The following is an 18269-nucleotide window of genomic DNA, read 5'->3' as shown; positions in this document are numbered from 1 at the left end:
AATTTCTTCAATAAATATTTTGAAAGGGAGAAAATGAGAATGGAGAACTATATATCAAAAGACATTTGAAATATATCAACCAATTGTAATATACAGTTGTTATTATTTGGATCCTGTTTCAACAAATACACTGTGAAAAGAATTTTGAGAGAAATAGGAAAATCTGAACACTGACTAGCTATTTGAAACTATGAATGATATTCGAGTTATGTTTTTAAAGATCTTTATCTTTCAGAGATACATAATGAAATACTTATGGATGAAATGAAATCATGTTTTGGATTTGTTTCAAAATAATCCAGGAGTAGGGGGAGGCATATAGAGAAAACCAAGTTGGCTATGAGTTAATAACTCACAGGTCATATGCAATTTATCCAGCTTCATATAACTCTCTTCATATAATTTCCTCTATTTTTGTGTATGTTTCAGTTTTCAATAAGTTTTAAAAAGCAGTAATAGGGTAGGATATGAATCCACACATAAATTTAACATTGCTTCGTTCTCAGTTAATTGATTTTTATAAAGATCAAAAATTCCTTTTAAATGCAGACTAGAGGTTAACACCCAAGTATGTGTTACCTTCAGGTACAAATAGTCTTCAGCAAATCCCAACAAAGAATTATGGTAGGAAGTCCATAGGACTGTATCTACTGATGTTTGGGCATCAAAGTAATAAAACTCTATCATTTCAGCCTAATAACTTAAATGTGACGTTCTATTTAATGTCAGATATTGTCAAAAATAACTGAGTAGCTTCATTTTTACACATCTTGAGTAATTTTAAAGTCTGACAAATATAATAAAGAAGAGCAGATATGAATCTCAATACTAACATCAAATAGTATTTATTATGTACTCACAGGTATATGATAACATATATAAAAAGATTTGTCTAAGCAAATCCCTAAATAAAATTTCTAGAATTAGTGTTTTATAGGATTCACCTATTCATCCTTGCTGTTTTTAAAATATTTTAGACTACTTTAACAATAGATGCAATTATACTGGCCTGTATATTATTATTAAACTTACCAAAAATATTTAATAGATAAATCTGCTAACAGTTCATTTTAAAAGTATGTATCCTAATAATCACATATAATACTTTACAGTGGTGAAAGAAATCTCCTGAAATGACAGACAAGTAACTAAAAATCACTTTCTGAAAAAGTACATAGGCTTATATATCCAGCTAAACAAATTGGAGCAATTCTAATACTTTCTACTTTAATATGCCTCAATTTGTACATGAATTCAGAACTTCTACTAAGCTGTGGGTTCACTACAATGACCTTTGTGTTGCTTTTATCACAGAAACTTACATATCAATAAACCCTACAGTAATACTAGTTTCATCAAATAGCAGAAAATCTGTTGTTTTGGCTTCACCTCAGAGCACACAATGTGGATGTTTTCATAACATAATGTTTTCAAGATCTAAATTATGGGAGATTATATAGGAGTAAAGAAGATGTTAAATACCTTTTACTACTTCCAATCCTACTACTAAAAATACTACTTCCAATCCTACTACTAAAAATCCCTTAAGTGGAATCCCAAGGTGGCCTCTGATCAATGAAATCATAATAAGCTAGAACCTATAATTAACTCTGAATGTTTTCCACCTTTTCTTTCAAGAAGAAGAAGAAGAAGAAGAAGAGGGAGGAGGAGGGGGAGGGGGAGAGGGGGAGGGGGAGGGGGAGAGGAGGAGGGGAGGAGAAGAAGGAGGAGAAGGAGGAGGAGAAGGAGGAAAAGGAGGAGAAGGAGGAGAAGAAGGAGAAGAGGGAGAAGGAGGGGGAGGGGAGGAGAAGGAGGAGGAGGAGGGGGAGGAGGAGGAGGAGGGGGAGAGAAGGAGGAGGGGAGGGGGAGGAGGAGGAGGGGAGGGGGAGGGGAGAAGGAGGAGAAGAAGGAGAAGGAGAAGGAGGAGAAGGAGGAGAAGGAGGAGAAGGAGAAGAGGGAGGGGGAGAGGAGGAGGAGAAGGAGAAGAAGAAGAAGAAGAAGGAGGAGAAGGAGAAGAAGGAGAAGAAATGAAGAAGGAAGAAGAAGAAGAGGAGGAGGAGGAGGGGGAGGGGGGAGAGGGAGGAGGAGGAGGAGAAGAAGAAGGAGAAGAAGGAGACGACGACGATGTACGAGTAGAAAAACTAGTTTCATTAATTTTTATCCTAAAATCTATTACTATGGTAGATTCCTAGCTCAGCAAATCTCCAACTCAGTTGCCCACAGTTTAACATCTATTGCACTAGAAAATTAGCACTGATGTTCAGAGTGATCTATTTGAGGTCCTACAAAACCTCAATCAAATATATTAAAAAGTATACATAACTCTTGGGTCCGATGAGATCTGGGTTGAATCTTGACTCTACTGTTTTATAACTTGCTGTATGACTTGGAGCAAGTTATCTAAGATTTTCAATGCTCTAGTTTCCTTATCTATTAAAATGGGGATAAAACTATCTATCTCATAGAAGGGTTTTTTTGGAGTGGGGAGGGGGATCAAATAATATATGCAATATTCTTAGCACTGGTACAGAATATCAAAGTATTCAAAAAACGTTCTTAGGTTTTGTAGTGGTGGCAGTAGTACAGTAATGGTGGTAGTAAGTAATAAAGAAAAAAAAATTAACAGTGGTGAAAACTGAAGTTTCTACATAAACCTTTACAGTAAGAAACAGAAAATAACAACATTATATCCCTGAATTTCAAGGTAACTGAATCTTTTCTATACGAAACCTGCAAGATATCAAGGTTCAAATATATTTTCATATATATTATATTTTATATGAAGAATAAACACTCTTTACAAATGTGCAGGTGCTAAAAAAAATAATAGTAGATATTTGAGTAAAACATAGATAATCAGGGGCTTCCCTGGTAGCGCAGAGGTTGAGAGTCCGCCTGCCGATGCAGAGGACACGGGTTCGTGCCCCAGTCCGGGAAGATCCCACATGCCGCGGAGCGCCTGGGCCCATGAGCCATGGCCGCTGAGCCTGCGCGTCTGGAGCCTGTGCTCCGCGACGGGAGAGGCCACAACAGTGAGAGGCCCACATACCGCAAAAAAAAAAAAAAACAACAAAGAAAAACAAAAAAACAAAACATAGATAATCAGAATATTTGAAAGTCTTTTAAAAAATCATATACACTTTTTTATGAAGAATATTTTGTCCTTTGAGTTAAGGTACAAACAAAAAAAGTAAGGATGAAAATAAAGGTAAACTCTTTCTTGAGCTCAAGATAATTAAAAGATTATAAAATGTTCATTCTGCCTTCTGATAAATCATAATCTACTGGGAATAAATATCCAACCCTGTTCTTAAATATTTTCCAGATAGCTTTGGAGAACTAAATTTTTCATCAGTATTATTAGGCATAAACTTATGAGTCAGGAAAATGAAATAAAATAAACTGCATGACCTTTGGAGTAAAAATGAGAACAGTTTCAGAATTTGTGTTTAGCAGGCAAGCATTTAATCTTTGCTTCTATTGCTCTATTCAGAGGATAAAGCACTCTACTTTCTAGAAACAGCTCCCAATATTCATCAAATTCATATAATATAGTGGTGACAAGAAAAAACACAGCTTCTGTCATTACAGAAGTCCATTTTGCTAAAATACTGACAAAATTAATATTATTTATTTTAAAAATATATGCCATATACACATTCAAAAAAGAGAAATATTTGAATTTTCAGAGGTAAAGGGGAAACTAAAAATCATTTAGTCACCCTGGGTTCCCATGCTGAGAAATCCAAAGTAGGCCTCAAAGGACTACAAACCACCCAAAATTGATTGCAAAATTTTATGTACAGGTATATTTTTATGGAAAGAAGGTCCATCCACAGCTTTCAATAGATTCTCAAAGAGGTTTGTGATCCAAACTTTTTCTGTAAACATCCAAGTCTGGATAAGGTTCTTCCCCTAAGGTTAGGATCCATAGTAATCTGTACTTCATCATCGTACTGTACTGTACTGTATAATAACTACCCAGTAATTTCTGTCTCCCTCCTATCAAATAAATTGTAGAAACAGAGCAGAAAGCATCTCTGCTTTGTTCATGGCTATATTCCCAGTATTCTGCCTGGTGTCTGTCATGTAATCAATAACCATTTCTTGAATAAATGAATCAATCATTCACTTGCATAATTAAAATTGGGCCAACTTTTTAAAAGTGCTTTCAAAATAAATATTCCAATTACATATCCTTAGTCAATAAGAACTTATAATTCAATTAAAATAAACTTATATTAAAGATAACCTTTCCAGAATATATTAAGTTACAGAGCACATCTCCCATAAAACTTCTTTGTAGTCACTCAGTAGTATAATGTTTCCCAGCAGATAGGAACTTCAACAAGGAAACTGCAAGCCTGCTTAACTGAATGAAATTTTGATGGCTTACAATTGGTGTAATCTGTAAATTAAACATATGACATGATCTCACATAAAATAACTAAAACCCTAATCTTAAAGGTATTTTCAAAATAAAAACTTGGAAGAAATTGGGTCTTTTCCATCATCGTGTGGAATTTTTTGCAATGTGATAGACTGTAAATGAGAAATGAATTTTAATAATTATCTAATTTAAAACTTATTCAATGGCTTTTAAAATGAACTTAATTTCAGCTATACTAGTATTCCTTTTTCCACCTTTATCTATTATCTTGACACAAAACTACTTCAACATTTTCAAAATATAATTTTCAAAGCTGTGACTGGCCCTTCATTGATTTCATCTGCTAGAAAATTTAATTTTACTTCTTTATCCAAATGTCTCTGTAAATATTGGTCCTTATGATTTTTGTTTGTTTTAGTAAGACTAAAATATCAGAATGATAACATTATTAAACAGATCAATCTGGAAGAAAAAAATACCCTTGTAACTCTAACACATTCATAGATTTTCAGCTAACGTTACATACTAAAATTTATCCTTTAGAAAGTTCTAACATTATTTCTAATGGCTTACTTAATGGACATACCGGAAGCTGTGAATGCCCTGAAGTTCCTGCTGTAGAACCTCTTGCGTTGTTGCTATTAAGTCCAATGCTCCGACAAATTCAGAAGTAGATAACAACACCTGTACTGTAGGCTGAGTCTGGTGTACAGTGGCCATTAATTTCAGTTTATTGTATACTTTAACACAATTATTTCTGGTAAGTGCCAGTCTTAAAATGTGTAGTGATCCTTCACACATTACTTTATCAATCTGTGCAATTTTATCTCGAAGCATTTTTACAGCCTGGGAAGTTTTCTTGAGGTAGTCCTGCAATTCGTGTTGAGAGGTCATTGCATGAAAAAATGCTTCTGAACGTAGAGAGATCTGGTGAGCAATGTTTACTTCCACAATATCCAGATAATGGCTCAGCTTAAGAGGAAAGGAAAAGAAAAAAAAATCACAGCATATTATAAGTATACCTTAACTACCCAAATACTTTCTGAAAACGATACAATATTTCTACATGCATTTTAAATCCCACTGTGTGAACTGTTTGATTATGTGATGCTTGATACTAGGCATACAAAATAGAAGGGAGATGAAAGGTAGAGCCCAAAATTAATAAATGTAAGACAAAAGCATAGAAGGTGATTTACCTTCTTCCTCTGCTCCTGCCATTACTGTCCTCCAGACACCAACTACTTTCTAGAGAGTAAAAGTAGCCCACAGTCATCTCAGATTATAATCTAGTTTTAGAAGTTCCAAGATCTGAGACAGAATGATTGAGTTCCTTAACCTCCACACATCACTGCCATCACCAATATAATGTATCATTTATCTGACTGAAAGATGATTATAGTTACCATTTACTGGCTTTCTATGTACCAGGCACTGGTATTTTATATACATCATCTTCTAATTTTAACAATCTTGGAATACAGGTATTATTATTATTTTATTTTACAGTTGAGGACAATGAGGCTCAGAAACATTAAATAACTTGAATAAAGTCATATGATTAGTAAGTAGAAAAATTGAAATTCGAACCCAGGTTTGTCTAACTCAAAAAGTGAAGTTCTTTCTACTGTACCATGCTGCCTCAAAACGTTGGAGAATTCATGAAAGACAGATTGGTGATCCAGCCACAAATTACAGAGAGTACTAGAATTCACCTGGATCTTTTTTTTTAAGCTGTTAATTTCACATTTCAACAATTATTCTTTTATCAATTTATAAAACTCAGTTTATTTCCAATGTGTTTTCCTCTTAAACAGTTGACTGAAACAATTAGTTCATATATATCTTATTTGTAATACTACCAAAATTAATTCCTGGAATAACATGTATTAAGAATGCTTTCTAATTTCAAATATGGACTTCTAAAACTTGAGTTGTCTTTTCTTCCTTCATAACTGCATATGCCTTCTTTGGCTATATTATTTTTCCATTTCTCTCCCACTTTTTTACTTCTAGATTCTTCCTATTCTTCCTATAGCTCAAACTTTAAGAATTATCTCTGAGCATCTCAGGAGAATTTGTAGTGTTAAAGGGTTAATGGGCTTTCAACATTTAGGACTCATAAAATTAGAGGATTATTTGGTCACCAAGCCTGTCTCATTAAAACCATGCAGGATCATGCATATCTTCAATACAGCTCCTTCAATAATCTATTATAATATATAATAGGTTACAAACAAGACATTCTTCTATAGTTTAAATCTGTTGCATTTATACTCTTTTGCTGTTGTTCTTTTTACCTTCAACAGCTGTTCATTTATTTACCTAAAAAGCAATATGGGGATGAAGGTACTTAGGTACATCACAAGCTAAAGTAGACTCAATCTTCAGAAAATGGAGAAAAAGTAACTCCTGTAGGACAGGGGTACTCAGAATGCAGTTTATATGCTGCTGCCAGTTTGTGAACTGTTTAACAGGTCCATGATGAAATGAGGAACTCTGCTGGAAATTAAATCAACTACATCACTAAGCCCACGGTATTGCTTTTTCATAGAAAGACTTTCTTAATGAAGGAAGCAGTGAAATGATGTACATTCTAGAGCAAACTCATTGCCTCATCGCAGACCAGCACTTTGGGTAGCAGTACTACAATAGGACAAAAATTTCCCTAATCCTGGTTGTAGCATTCCCTCTTTAAAACTAGCAAGATAAAATGGGTGCTGTCAATCATACAGTGAGTTTGAATCCTGTCTTGGAATCCTGTCTTCCATTCCTTTTCTAAGAACAGAGCAGAATGAGGAGACAAAATGTAAATGTAATAAAGCTGATTCTGCAACTTACCAAAAAAAAAAAAAATTTCCATTACTTTAGTCACTTTAAACATTTAGCATGAGAAAATTGTTTCATTTGAATTTCAAATATTTCTGCAATTTATCAATACTCCATTGATCTATTCTTTTCAAAGGCATAATATTTTCATAATTCATTTCCGAGTAAAATTCTATAAAGGGAACAGTTTTTAAAGTATTCCTAAAAGTATCTGTATAGATTGGTGAAATTTTTATTGGCTTTTGTTGTTTTTCTCTTTTAAGGTATTCTACCAGGGGATATACTTGGAATGTGAAAACGTAGTCTGGGAGTGAGTCTGTGTCTATATACCCATTGTTTTCATAAGATTTGTGAATTTATTCTTACTCAAGGAAAACCTTTATAGATGAAAATGTTGCCAAAAAAAAAAAAAAGTGAATTCATTTTCATTTTCAACTGTGAGAAACGGAATACTCACGATTCTTTCCCCACATTTCTTCTCCTCTCCTCCCTAAGTAGCCCTTTCTTCAGTTGCTGAGGACTAGACCCAACTTATTGAATAGTCTACCTGAGGCAAGCTTTCAGACTGCCAAGAGCTGTCGCCTGACTAAAATGAAATGCTTTCATCTCAGTTTAGGAACCACAGTCAGTTTTAGAAAAGCTCTAAACTGAATGCTAAGAAAGAACAGAGATCAAAGGTCTTTACTTCCTATTCCAGTTTTAAAAGATTCTTGATCTATGAGTTATGTTTAAAGTTTTACATTTTAAATGACTTTCAAGATGTTGACTTCTGAAATATAGAACACTGTAAAATTTTGAAAAACTGCTGACTAATAACACGCAAAAGGCTACACTTTGCAAAGCTAAAGGAACAAGGCATTTTTTAACTATGCTATTTTTGCTTCAAAATAATCATCATTACTATGTGTAAACGAGGAAAAATAGTACCTCAGGAAAAGTTAATTTTCTGTGCTTTAAGTCATAAAGAATATAAAATTAGCCAATATACTGTTTGGAATAAATGTAAAACAATTAATTGTGTTATCTAATACATCCTTTCAATTGAGATTGCTATCAACTGCTGTTTCAGATAAGAAGCACTCAAACAATAACCTTTTCCTTTTTCAACAGCACAACTTGTATTGCATTGACACAAAGTGCTATTACTTTATCAGTTAAGATCTGAAGGGTTCTAATTATCAGTAACAATAAAGATGAAATTAAAGGAATTAGTGCCTACTAAATAACTAACTCTGAACTCACACAAACAGTACCACTTAATTAAAATAGTTTTCTACATGGGAAAAGTAAAAAAGAAACTACCTTTTCTTGTAGCAACTTTGAGGAAGCTGCATCACGATTTCCTTTTCCACCAGCAGTATTAAAATGAGACCATGGTAAAACTGAATTAAAAGTTAAGGAATCGTCCAAGGCAAAATCTGGTTTCATAAAAATCTATTAAAAAAATGCATTTCCCTCAATTAGATAAACATTTTCTTTACATCCATTATCCCTTCTAACATCATAAGACCATTAAACAATAATTAACTTGAATCTCAGGCATATACAGAAAAAGCAAGTGATAATAAGTTGAGTTATTTATACAAAAATCTGTAGAAGAAAAATATATAAATAATGTTTCATCAAGCTAAAAATGCTCATGAAAGATAGAAAAATGTTTTTTTTGCCTTTACCAACAGAGATGGTCATTCCATTACTACCTGGTCAAACTCACGAATGCAGTCCCACTGGGCACATACAAAAGGGAGATATCATACTTATCCTAAAATTTCTGTATTATTTCCCACTGATAGTGGTTTTTTAAAAATGTCAAATATCAATATCTCTATACTTATATTTCTATTTTCTCTTGCTCAAAATTCTTTCAAACTTTCTTTTTTAGATTAGACATACACTAAATTTTAAAACCAAAACAAATTCAATTTTATGAAGAGACTGCTCCTTTCCCTTGTATACCACATCCATCTGCGCACCAAGTACTACCATTAATATTTCCTCATTATCACTTGAATCTCCTCTCTACTCTATCTCCACAGTATTTCTGCAGCTCCTCATTATCTCTGGATTACAGTAAATGTCTACTTACTGATGTCCTTCCCTAATCTATCCTCCATATATCTTTAAAATGCAATTATAACTGAATTAACTTCTCTTTTTAAGTCTCTCAATGGATTCCCATGACTGACAGACCAAACTCTCTTAGAATGGCATTAAGAGTTTTATTTATCTCATACTTCACAAAATTTATTTAACCCCATCTCTAAACACAAGTATACCATGTATACTTATCTCATATTTCATAAATATTTTTACTTAATATGTATATCTCCCCCAGACCATATGTTCCTATAAGACTGGATTTATAGATTATTAATCTTTCTATTCCAGCACATAGCATAAGGCCTGAAACATGGTTTAATCAATTAATTTCTATGTTATATTTTATTATATTCACTGATTCATATGACCCATATCCAAAAATTGGTATGAATGTGATAGGGAAATATAACTAGGGACATGAGTATATTTTCTAGTCCCTCTAGTATAACTGAAAGTATTGATTAATTCAATAAATGTTAACTATCTATGATTTTACTCTTATGCTAGGCACTAAGGTGGAAACAAAGCTAAATTATTCCAGAGGTCCTAATCTCAAGGATCTTTAGCCCAAGGGATGTGATAAAATATATACATAAATATTTTATAAGGGAAAGAGTGACAAATGCCTTAAAAGGGAAGGCAGGGGTCTAGATAAAATGCTATGGCAGTTTGGCAAAGGGGCCAATGATCTTCATTTGGAGGAAATGTATTCATGTAAAGTTGTCATTTAAGCAAAAACTATAAAGGATTAGATATGGGGAGATAAGAGAAAAGTCTTCCAGGCTAAAGGAACACTGCAAGTAAAGCATGGAGCCAGCAAAAAAGTCTGGCTGAAGTAAAGAATGTGTAAAGATTAGTAGGCAAAAGTTAAGAGTGTGCCTATGATGGAAGTGAATAATTAAGGGCCTTAAATTGCAGTTTGAATTTTATTTTGTAGGAATCAAAGAACTTTAAAAATGACTGCCCTTTCCTTTTTGTTTCTGTCTTTCATCCTTCTGTCTCTTTGCACCCTAAAGAGCAATTATCACAGACCTCTTTGAGAATATGATGAATGCAATGGACTCCTTCCCCAGAAAAAAAAACAAAAAAACACTCATCTATCACACATCTCTACAAAATTCTTCATACAAAGAAAATATCCCTAATAATTTGGAGGGGTAATAAAACCAATAAAATTATATTTTAAAATGAAAACACTTAAACATATTTGTAGGTTTTGGTGATAAAGAAGAGATTGATCATGCAAAAGAGAGAGAAGAAAAGTAAGAAAGTCCCAGAAGAGGCAAAGTGGTCAAAGCATCAGAAAACAGCCCAGTGAAAGCTTCTTACAAGGCAAAATTAAAGATCAAATATTAAAAAGCTGTATTCTCATTTTTTAGGTTTTGTTACCTTAGGTACTTGCTCCAGATCTGTCCTGGATTTATCTATTTTAAAATGGAAAAGGGAAAATATGATTTTTTAAAACTTGTTTTCATTTTATTTCCATAAAATATATTTTGACAGATTCAATACTATACTAGGTCACAATTAAATAACGATTTAAGTTTCTTTCTTCAACAAATATCAAACACCTTCTGTATACCTAGGAGTAGGCAAAGCAGTGAGTATGTTTCAAATAATTTTAATCAATTGTTTAGTAGCAATAAAACAACTAAATGTATTCAAGTCTTTTTTAAATGGACACAGAAAGCTTGGTGCTATCTTATAGAAATGCTATTTTTATTGTTCAAAAGATCCACCATCCCATCCAGTATTTCCTATGATCAAAAAAATTTTTAATGCCGTAGTAGTTTTCTTCTTAGACATCTTAGTTTGTATCCTCTACAAACTTCTTGCAAATGAACCTCCTTTATCTTCGTCTCACCAATCAGATTTCAGACAAGGTACCCTCCTTTCCAAAACTAAGCTTTCTGTACTCAGACTCCATCCTCTCCTGCCTCTTCTCTGAGCTCACATCAATTACCCTGCCTCTCCATATCTTTAACATTTTAATAGCTCTTTTCTCTCTGCATATAAACATGCTCAGTTCTCTTCGATTAAAAAAGAAGAAGAAGAAGAAGAAAGATAAAACTCAGGGCCTAGAGTAGGTTGAGGCAAGGGAGAACCTCAGGTGCAAAATTTAAGGAAGCACTCGTCTCAGTATTATGCAGATACCTCTCTTGCCTCATCTAATCCTGGCCATGCAAAAACATTCTTCTAGCACAACTGCTAGTAGAAACAAACTAGAGGGATTCTGTTCCCTCTAGTCAATACCTTAACATTTCAAATCTTCAAGTCACATCCATATTGGCAGTCTCCACTTCCTACTCTTGTACTCACTCCTTAATACATAGTATTGAAATTTCTCTAACTACTACTCCAGTCTAAATGTTCTCCCTAAGATCTCCCAAATTGCCAAATCCACAGAGATTTCTCAGAGTGCAAACCTGATCTATCCCTGAAGTATTCTGACACTGTAGACTAATTATTCGCACTTCTTTGAAATTCTAACTACCTTCCATCTCTAAGGTGCAACTCTCTCTTGGTTGACTCTCCTATCTCTCTGACTACTTCTCTTTAGTCTCCTTCACAGGTACATTTTCTACTCCTTCTTAAATGTGACAGCCTCCTAGTGTTCTATCATCAGTTCTCTTCTCCTTACTACTCACATCCTCCCGGGTGATCCCACCTGTGCCCTTGGATTCAACTACCATGCTATTGTCTAGCATACTGTCTATGATAATGCCTATCATACTTGTATCTCCAGCCTAGATCTCTTTCCTGAGCTCTGGGTTGCATACCAGACTCCTCCTTCTATGCAAAACTTCAATTAAACCAGCCTCTATCTCCTCCAAACTTCCTTCTCCAATTCTACCTCTCTCACCTAGCCAGCTGCCCAAGCAAGAAATGTGGGAATCATCCTTGAATCATCTTGCTCCATTACTAACAAATGACTGACCACCAAAACCTGTGCCTCCATTTCTGAGGCATCTCTTAAAGACCTAATTTCCTCTCTATCCTCATTATAACTGCTATAAGGAACACATGATTTCTCACTTGTATTACTGCAATAGGCTTCTACTGTATTCTTGCCTCCAGTTTTATCATCATCTATAAATTTACTACCCACAACTTCTTTCACAGTGAAATATATAATCATAACTCTGATCATGTCTGGTTTAAAATATTTTGTAACTCTATACTGCTTTTAGAAAAGAAAAATGTCTTAGCATGATATACAAGGCTCTTCATGATCTGACTCCTACCTACTTCTTCAGCCTCATTTCTTGCTCCCAGTGGAGCCAGCATACTGAACTCTTGCAGGTCCCAGAACATGCTAATTTCCCTCTTGACTCTATGGCTTTGCATAAACTGTCCCCTTTCCTGAAATGCCTTTTTGCACATAAATATTTCTTGATAGTTAGTTTAAAACACAGATAATCCTCATCAACTCCAGTTTTTATAAAGCTAAGTTAGGAACTCTTTACAATATTACCATGCTGAACTTACTGCCTGATATACAGTGTTGGTTTGTTTAACCTTGCTCAGGAGACCATCAGCTTCTTGAGGACAGGGACTATTTCTTATTCATTTATTTTTAGGCAACAAGCAAAGTACAAAGCACCTGAATATTAAATAACTATTTGTTGAACTGAAGGATAACACTACCATCAGATCCATGATTTTTCTCTTTAAACCTTTTAGAAAAGATTATGATTGCAGGCTATAGAAATTTCACTAGAAATAAAAATTAGATATGATAGTCAACAAGGTCCTAAAATTAAGATTTTGTTCATTAATATTTATGCTATGCTACAAAGAGCACATATTCATACCATGAGTATGTAAGAGAGTCCTGTCAAAGGTATCTTTAGGAGGACAAATTTTCTTGCATCTCTCATGAATCTTCTCTCTCTAATAAAAAGACAAATAAATAATGTGATCAATGCTGTGTGGCAATATGAGTATTCAAAGCATTAAAATATTTAACAAAACAGAATATAAGAATATACCAAATAAGTTCTAAATTTTTCTAATATGAAATCACTAGCCTCTTGAACTTAAATACAAGTAACAAGTATGCTTAATAAACCAAATACCACTGAGGTGTGTGAATGTCTATATACTTATACTCATCCCATTTTATACAATTATAGTAAAATCTCCATAAACTTAGAATGAAGTGGGAAAGCAAATAAAAAATCCTTATTCTTATAACAGAAATCAATTAAGAAAATAACTTTTTAAAAATAAGCAAGAAAATTTTAAACCTATATACCTAAGATTGAAAGACGGATTAGTAGTTAATACTTCCTCTGAGTCCAAAAAGAAAAAAGGAAAGACAGAAAGAAACCCCACTCTGAGTTCAGGTTAGATGACCACTAACAACACTGTTATCTTTTGAGATACCATACACAGGACATATGGGAAAGTGGAGTGTGGTAAGGAAAAAACCCTGGGCTAATAGTATTATCCCTGCAGCATTCTGAGAGCAGTTCTATCAGAAACTACAGGACTGTCTCCAAAGTGGCTGTACTATTCTGCATTCCTGTGCACAATGAATAAGAGTTCCTATTAGCCACATCCTTGCCAGCATTTGGTCTTGACAGCATTTTGGATTTTCGTCATTCTAAAGGACGTGTACTGGCACCTTGTTTTAATTTGCAATTCCCTATAGACATATGTCAGGCAATTTTTCATATGCTTACTAGCCATCTGTATCTTTTCTTTGGTGAAATGCCTGTTCAGATCCCTTGTCCATTTTTTGTGGTGAAATATACACAACATGAAATTTACCAGTTAAAACCACTGGTGGAGGTGGCCAAGACAGTGGAGTAGGAAGACCTTGAACTCACTTCCTCCCACAGACACACCAAAATTATAACTATTTACAGAGCAACTATCAATGAGAACCTGAAGAATAGCAGAAAAGATTTTTCACAACTAAAGACACAGAGAAGAAACTACAGCAAGACAGGTAGGAGGGGTAGAGGTATGACCCACTCACCTGGGTCAGGGACCCACAAATGGGAGAAATATCACAATTATAGAGGTCCTCCCCAAGGAGCAAGGGGTCTGAGCCCCACATCAGGCTCCCCAGTCCAGGGTCCTGTGCTGGGAAGATGAGATTCCAGCATGTGTGACTTTGCAAACTAGTGGATCTTATGTTCAGGAGAGCTGGAGAGCTATAGGAAAGAGTCTCTGCTCTTAAAGGGTGCATGCAAAATCTCACATGCTCTGAGTCCGAGCCAGAGGCAGTTGTTTGAAAGGAGCTTGGGGCAGACCCACTGGACAATGTTGAAGAGCCTCTGAAAGAGGCAGGAGGCAACTGGGACCTCTCCAGGGAATAGAGATGATGGGAGCAGCCATTTTGGGAGCTTGTTGCACTGCAATAACACCAGTGCTGGTGAGCACCATTTTGGAATCCTCCCTCTAGTCTATTAGCACTGGGAACCCAGCCCTGCCCACCAGCAGGCCAGCACCAGCCCTGAACCCACCCGAGGCTGAAGAGATAGCCACATGGGGCCCCAGCCCCACCCTCCAGAAGGCCCATGGCCACTGCATGAGGCACAGCCTCAAAGCCAATCAGGCCGGAGGCCAGCCATGCCTACCAGTGCACCCACAGTAGTTGGCCCCCCCACAAAGTAGGGCACATGCAGCCCCACATAGGGGCTACCCCTATAGGATATAGCTCTGGTAACCAGAGGGGAGCATGTTGCTGTGCCCCACAGGACATATCCTACTTAAGACCATTTCTCCACGATCAGGAAATATAACTGACCTAACACACAGAAATAAACACAGAGAATTGGGCAAAATAAGGAGACGGAGGTATATGTTCCAAACAGAGGAACAAGACATAACCTCAAAAAAAGAACTAAACCAAGTGGAGATAAGCAATCACCTCCACTAAAAAGTCAAGGTAATAATAAAGATACTCACCAAACTCAGGAGGAGAATGAATGAAAACTGTGAAAATTTCAACAAAGAGTTAGAAAATATAAAGAACCAAACAGAGCTGAAGAATACAATAACTGAAACTAGAAGGAATCAACAGTAGATTAGATGATACAGATCTCTTCAGCAGTCTCGAAGAGGAAGTAGTGGGAATCACAGAAGCTGAACAGAAAAAAGAAAAAAAGAATAAAAAAAAGTAGTTTGAGACCTCTGGGACAACATTAAGCATACTAACATTCACATTATAGGGGTCCCAGAAGGAGAAGAGAGAGAAAAAAATGGCAGACAACTTGTTTGGAAAAATAATAGCTGGAAACTTCCCTAACCTGGGGAAAGAAACGTATATCCAGGTCCAGGAAGCACAGAGAGTCCCAAGCAAGATGACCCAAAGAGGTCCACACCAAGACACATTAAAATGAAAATGGTAAACAAAAAAAAAAAAAAAAAAAAAAAGATTATAAATACAGAATCATAAAAGCAGCAAGAGAAAAGCAACTAAGTATGTATGAGGGAACTCCCATAAGACTATCAGCTGACTTTTCAGCAGAAATTTTACATGCCAGAAGGGATTGGCAGGATACACTCAAAATAATGAAAGGAAATAACCTACAGCCAAGAATACTCAACCCAGCAAGGTTATCACAAACCTGAAGGAGAGATAAAGAGTTTAACAGACAAGCAAAAGCTAAAAGCTAAGAGTCCTGCACCACTAAACCAGCTTTACAAGAAATATTAAAGGGACTTCTCTAAGTTGAAAAGAAAAGGCCACAACTAGAAATATGAAAAGCATATCCTATGATAAACCGTAATGGAAAAGAATATTTTTAAAAGAATGTATATATACACACATACACATATGTATAACTGAATTGCTTTGCTGAACAGCAGAAATTGACATAATATTGTAAATCAACTATACTTCAATTAAAAATTTAAATTAAAAAAAGAAAAGTATTAAAAAAAACTCACTGGTAAAGGCAAATATACAGTAAAGGTAGTAGATCAACCACTTATAAAGCTAGTAGGAAGGTTGAAAGACAATAGTAGTAAAATCATCTATATCCACAATAAGTAGTTAAGAGTTACACAAAACAATAATATGTAAAATATGACGTCAAAAGCATTAAATGTGGGGGTGGGGTGTAAAAATGTAGGGTGGTTAGAATACGTTCAAACTTAAGAGCATCAACTTAATCAGAGTGTGTGTGTGTGTGTGTGTGTGTGTGTGTGTGTGTGATATTTAAAACTCATGGTAACCAAAAAATACAAATACATACACACTAACTAATCAAAGATAACCAAAAAACCTACAATACATACACATACAAAAAAGAGAAAGGAATCCAAACATAACACTAGGGACTTCCCTGGTGGTCCAGTGGTTGGGACTTCAGGTTCAATCCCTGGTTGGGGGGCTGGGATCCCACATGCCTGTGGCCAAGGGGCCAAGGCACAGAACGGAGGCAGTGTTGTGGCAAATTCAATAGAGACTTAAAAAAAAAATGGTCCACGTCAGGAAAAAAAACTAAAACTCAAACAAACATAACACTAAAGATAGTCATCAAATCAAAAGGGAAGAGAGCAAAAGAAGAGGAGGAAAAAAAAAAACCTACAAAAAAAACAAGGGGCTTCCCTGGTGGCGCAGTGGTTGAGAGTCCGCCTGCCGATGCTGGGGACACGGGTTCATGCCCTGGTCTGGGAGGATCCCACATGCCGCGGAGCGGCTGGGCCCGTGAGCCATGGCCGCTGAGCCTGCGCATCCGGAGCCTGTGCTCCGCAACAGGAGAGGCCACAGCGGTGAGAGGCCCACGTACCACAAAAAAACCCAAAAAACAAAACAAAACAAAAAACCAGAAAATGATTAACAATATGGCAATAAGGACATACCTATCAATAATTACTTTAAAAGTAAATGGACTAAATCCTCCAATCCAAAGACATAGAATGGCTGAATGAATATAAAAACAAAACCCATATATATGTTGCCTACAAGAGACTCACTTCAGACCTAGCCACACACAGACTGAAAGTGAGGGATGGAAAAAGGTTTTCCATGCAAATGGAAACCAAAAAAAAAAAGGAAAGAAAAGAAAAAAAAAAGCTGGGTAGCAATGCTTATATCAGACAAAGTGACTTTAACACAAAGACTGTAACAAGAGACAACGAAGGACATTACATAATGATCAAGGGATCAGTCCAAGAAGAAGATATAACAGTTGTAAATACATATGCACCCAACATAGGAGCACCTAAATACGTAAAGCAAATATTAATGAGAAAAACTGGTTATACAATGAAAGTAGGGGACTTTAACACCCCACTTACATGGTTGGATAGGTCATTCAGATAGACAATCAATGGTCTTAAATGTCACATTAGACCAGATGGAACTAACAGATATGTAAAAACATTTCATCCAAAAGCAGCAAAATACGCAGTCTTTTAAATGCACACGGAACATTCTGCAGGACAGATCATATGCTAGGCCACAAAATAAGTCTCAAAATGGACTACCCTGGTGGCGCAGTGGTTAAGAATCCGCCTGCCAATGCAGGGGACACGGGTTCAAGCCCTGGCTCAGGAAGATTCCCACATGCCATGGAGCAATTAAGCCCGTGTTCCACAACTACTGAGCCTGCACTCTAGAGCCCACAAGCCACAAGTACTGAGCTCATGTGCCACAACTACTGAAGCCCGTGTGCCTAGAACCCGTGCTCGGCAGCAGGAGAAGTCACTGCACCGCAACAAAGAAGAGCCTCCACTCGTCACAACTAGACAAAGCCCACACGCAGCAACAAAGACCCAATGCAGCCAAAAATAATTAAATAAATTTATTAAAAAGTCTCAATAAATTTAAGAAGATTGAAATCATATCAAGCATCTTTTCCAACCACAAGACTATGTGACTAGAAATCAACTCCAAGAAGAAAAAATTCAAAAACACAAACAGGTGGAGTCCAAACAACATGCTACTAGACAACCAATGGGTCACTGAAGAAATGAAAGAAGAAAT

General features: G+C 35.7%; 1 protein-coding gene across 9 annotated transcripts in view; it reads right to left on the bottom strand.

The window, feature by feature from the left end:
• The window catches only part of VPS54 (VPS54 subunit of GARP complex), a 124160-nt gene that overhangs the window by 47609 nt on the left and 58282 nt on the right, over positions 1-18269 (bottom strand). For all 9 annotated transcript variants that reach the window (XR_013830950.1, XM_079940236.1, XM_079940239.1 and 6 more), the window contains 4 exons: positions 13135-13213; positions 10709-10743; positions 8522-8653; positions 4977-5362 (listed from right to left, as the gene is read on the bottom strand). Coding sequence is in view for 8 of the 9 variants with exons in the window: in XM_079940236.1 (XP_079796362.1) it covers positions 4977-5362; positions 8522-8653; positions 10709-10743; positions 13135-13213 (632 nt within the window). In the remaining variant the exon portion in view is untranslated. The remainder of the gene's footprint in view (positions 1-4976; positions 5363-8521; positions 8654-10708; positions 10744-13134; positions 13214-18269) is intronic.

This window comes from Stenella coeruleoalba (genome assembly GCF_951394435.1).
Source record: "Stenella coeruleoalba genome assembly, chromosome: 13".
In the NCBI taxonomy this organism is placed as follows: Eukaryota; Metazoa; Chordata; class Mammalia; order Artiodactyla; family Delphinidae; genus Stenella; species Stenella coeruleoalba.
The sequence above is the reverse complement of the archived record's forward strand: the minus strand, read 5'-3'. Positions and strand labels throughout refer to the sequence as shown.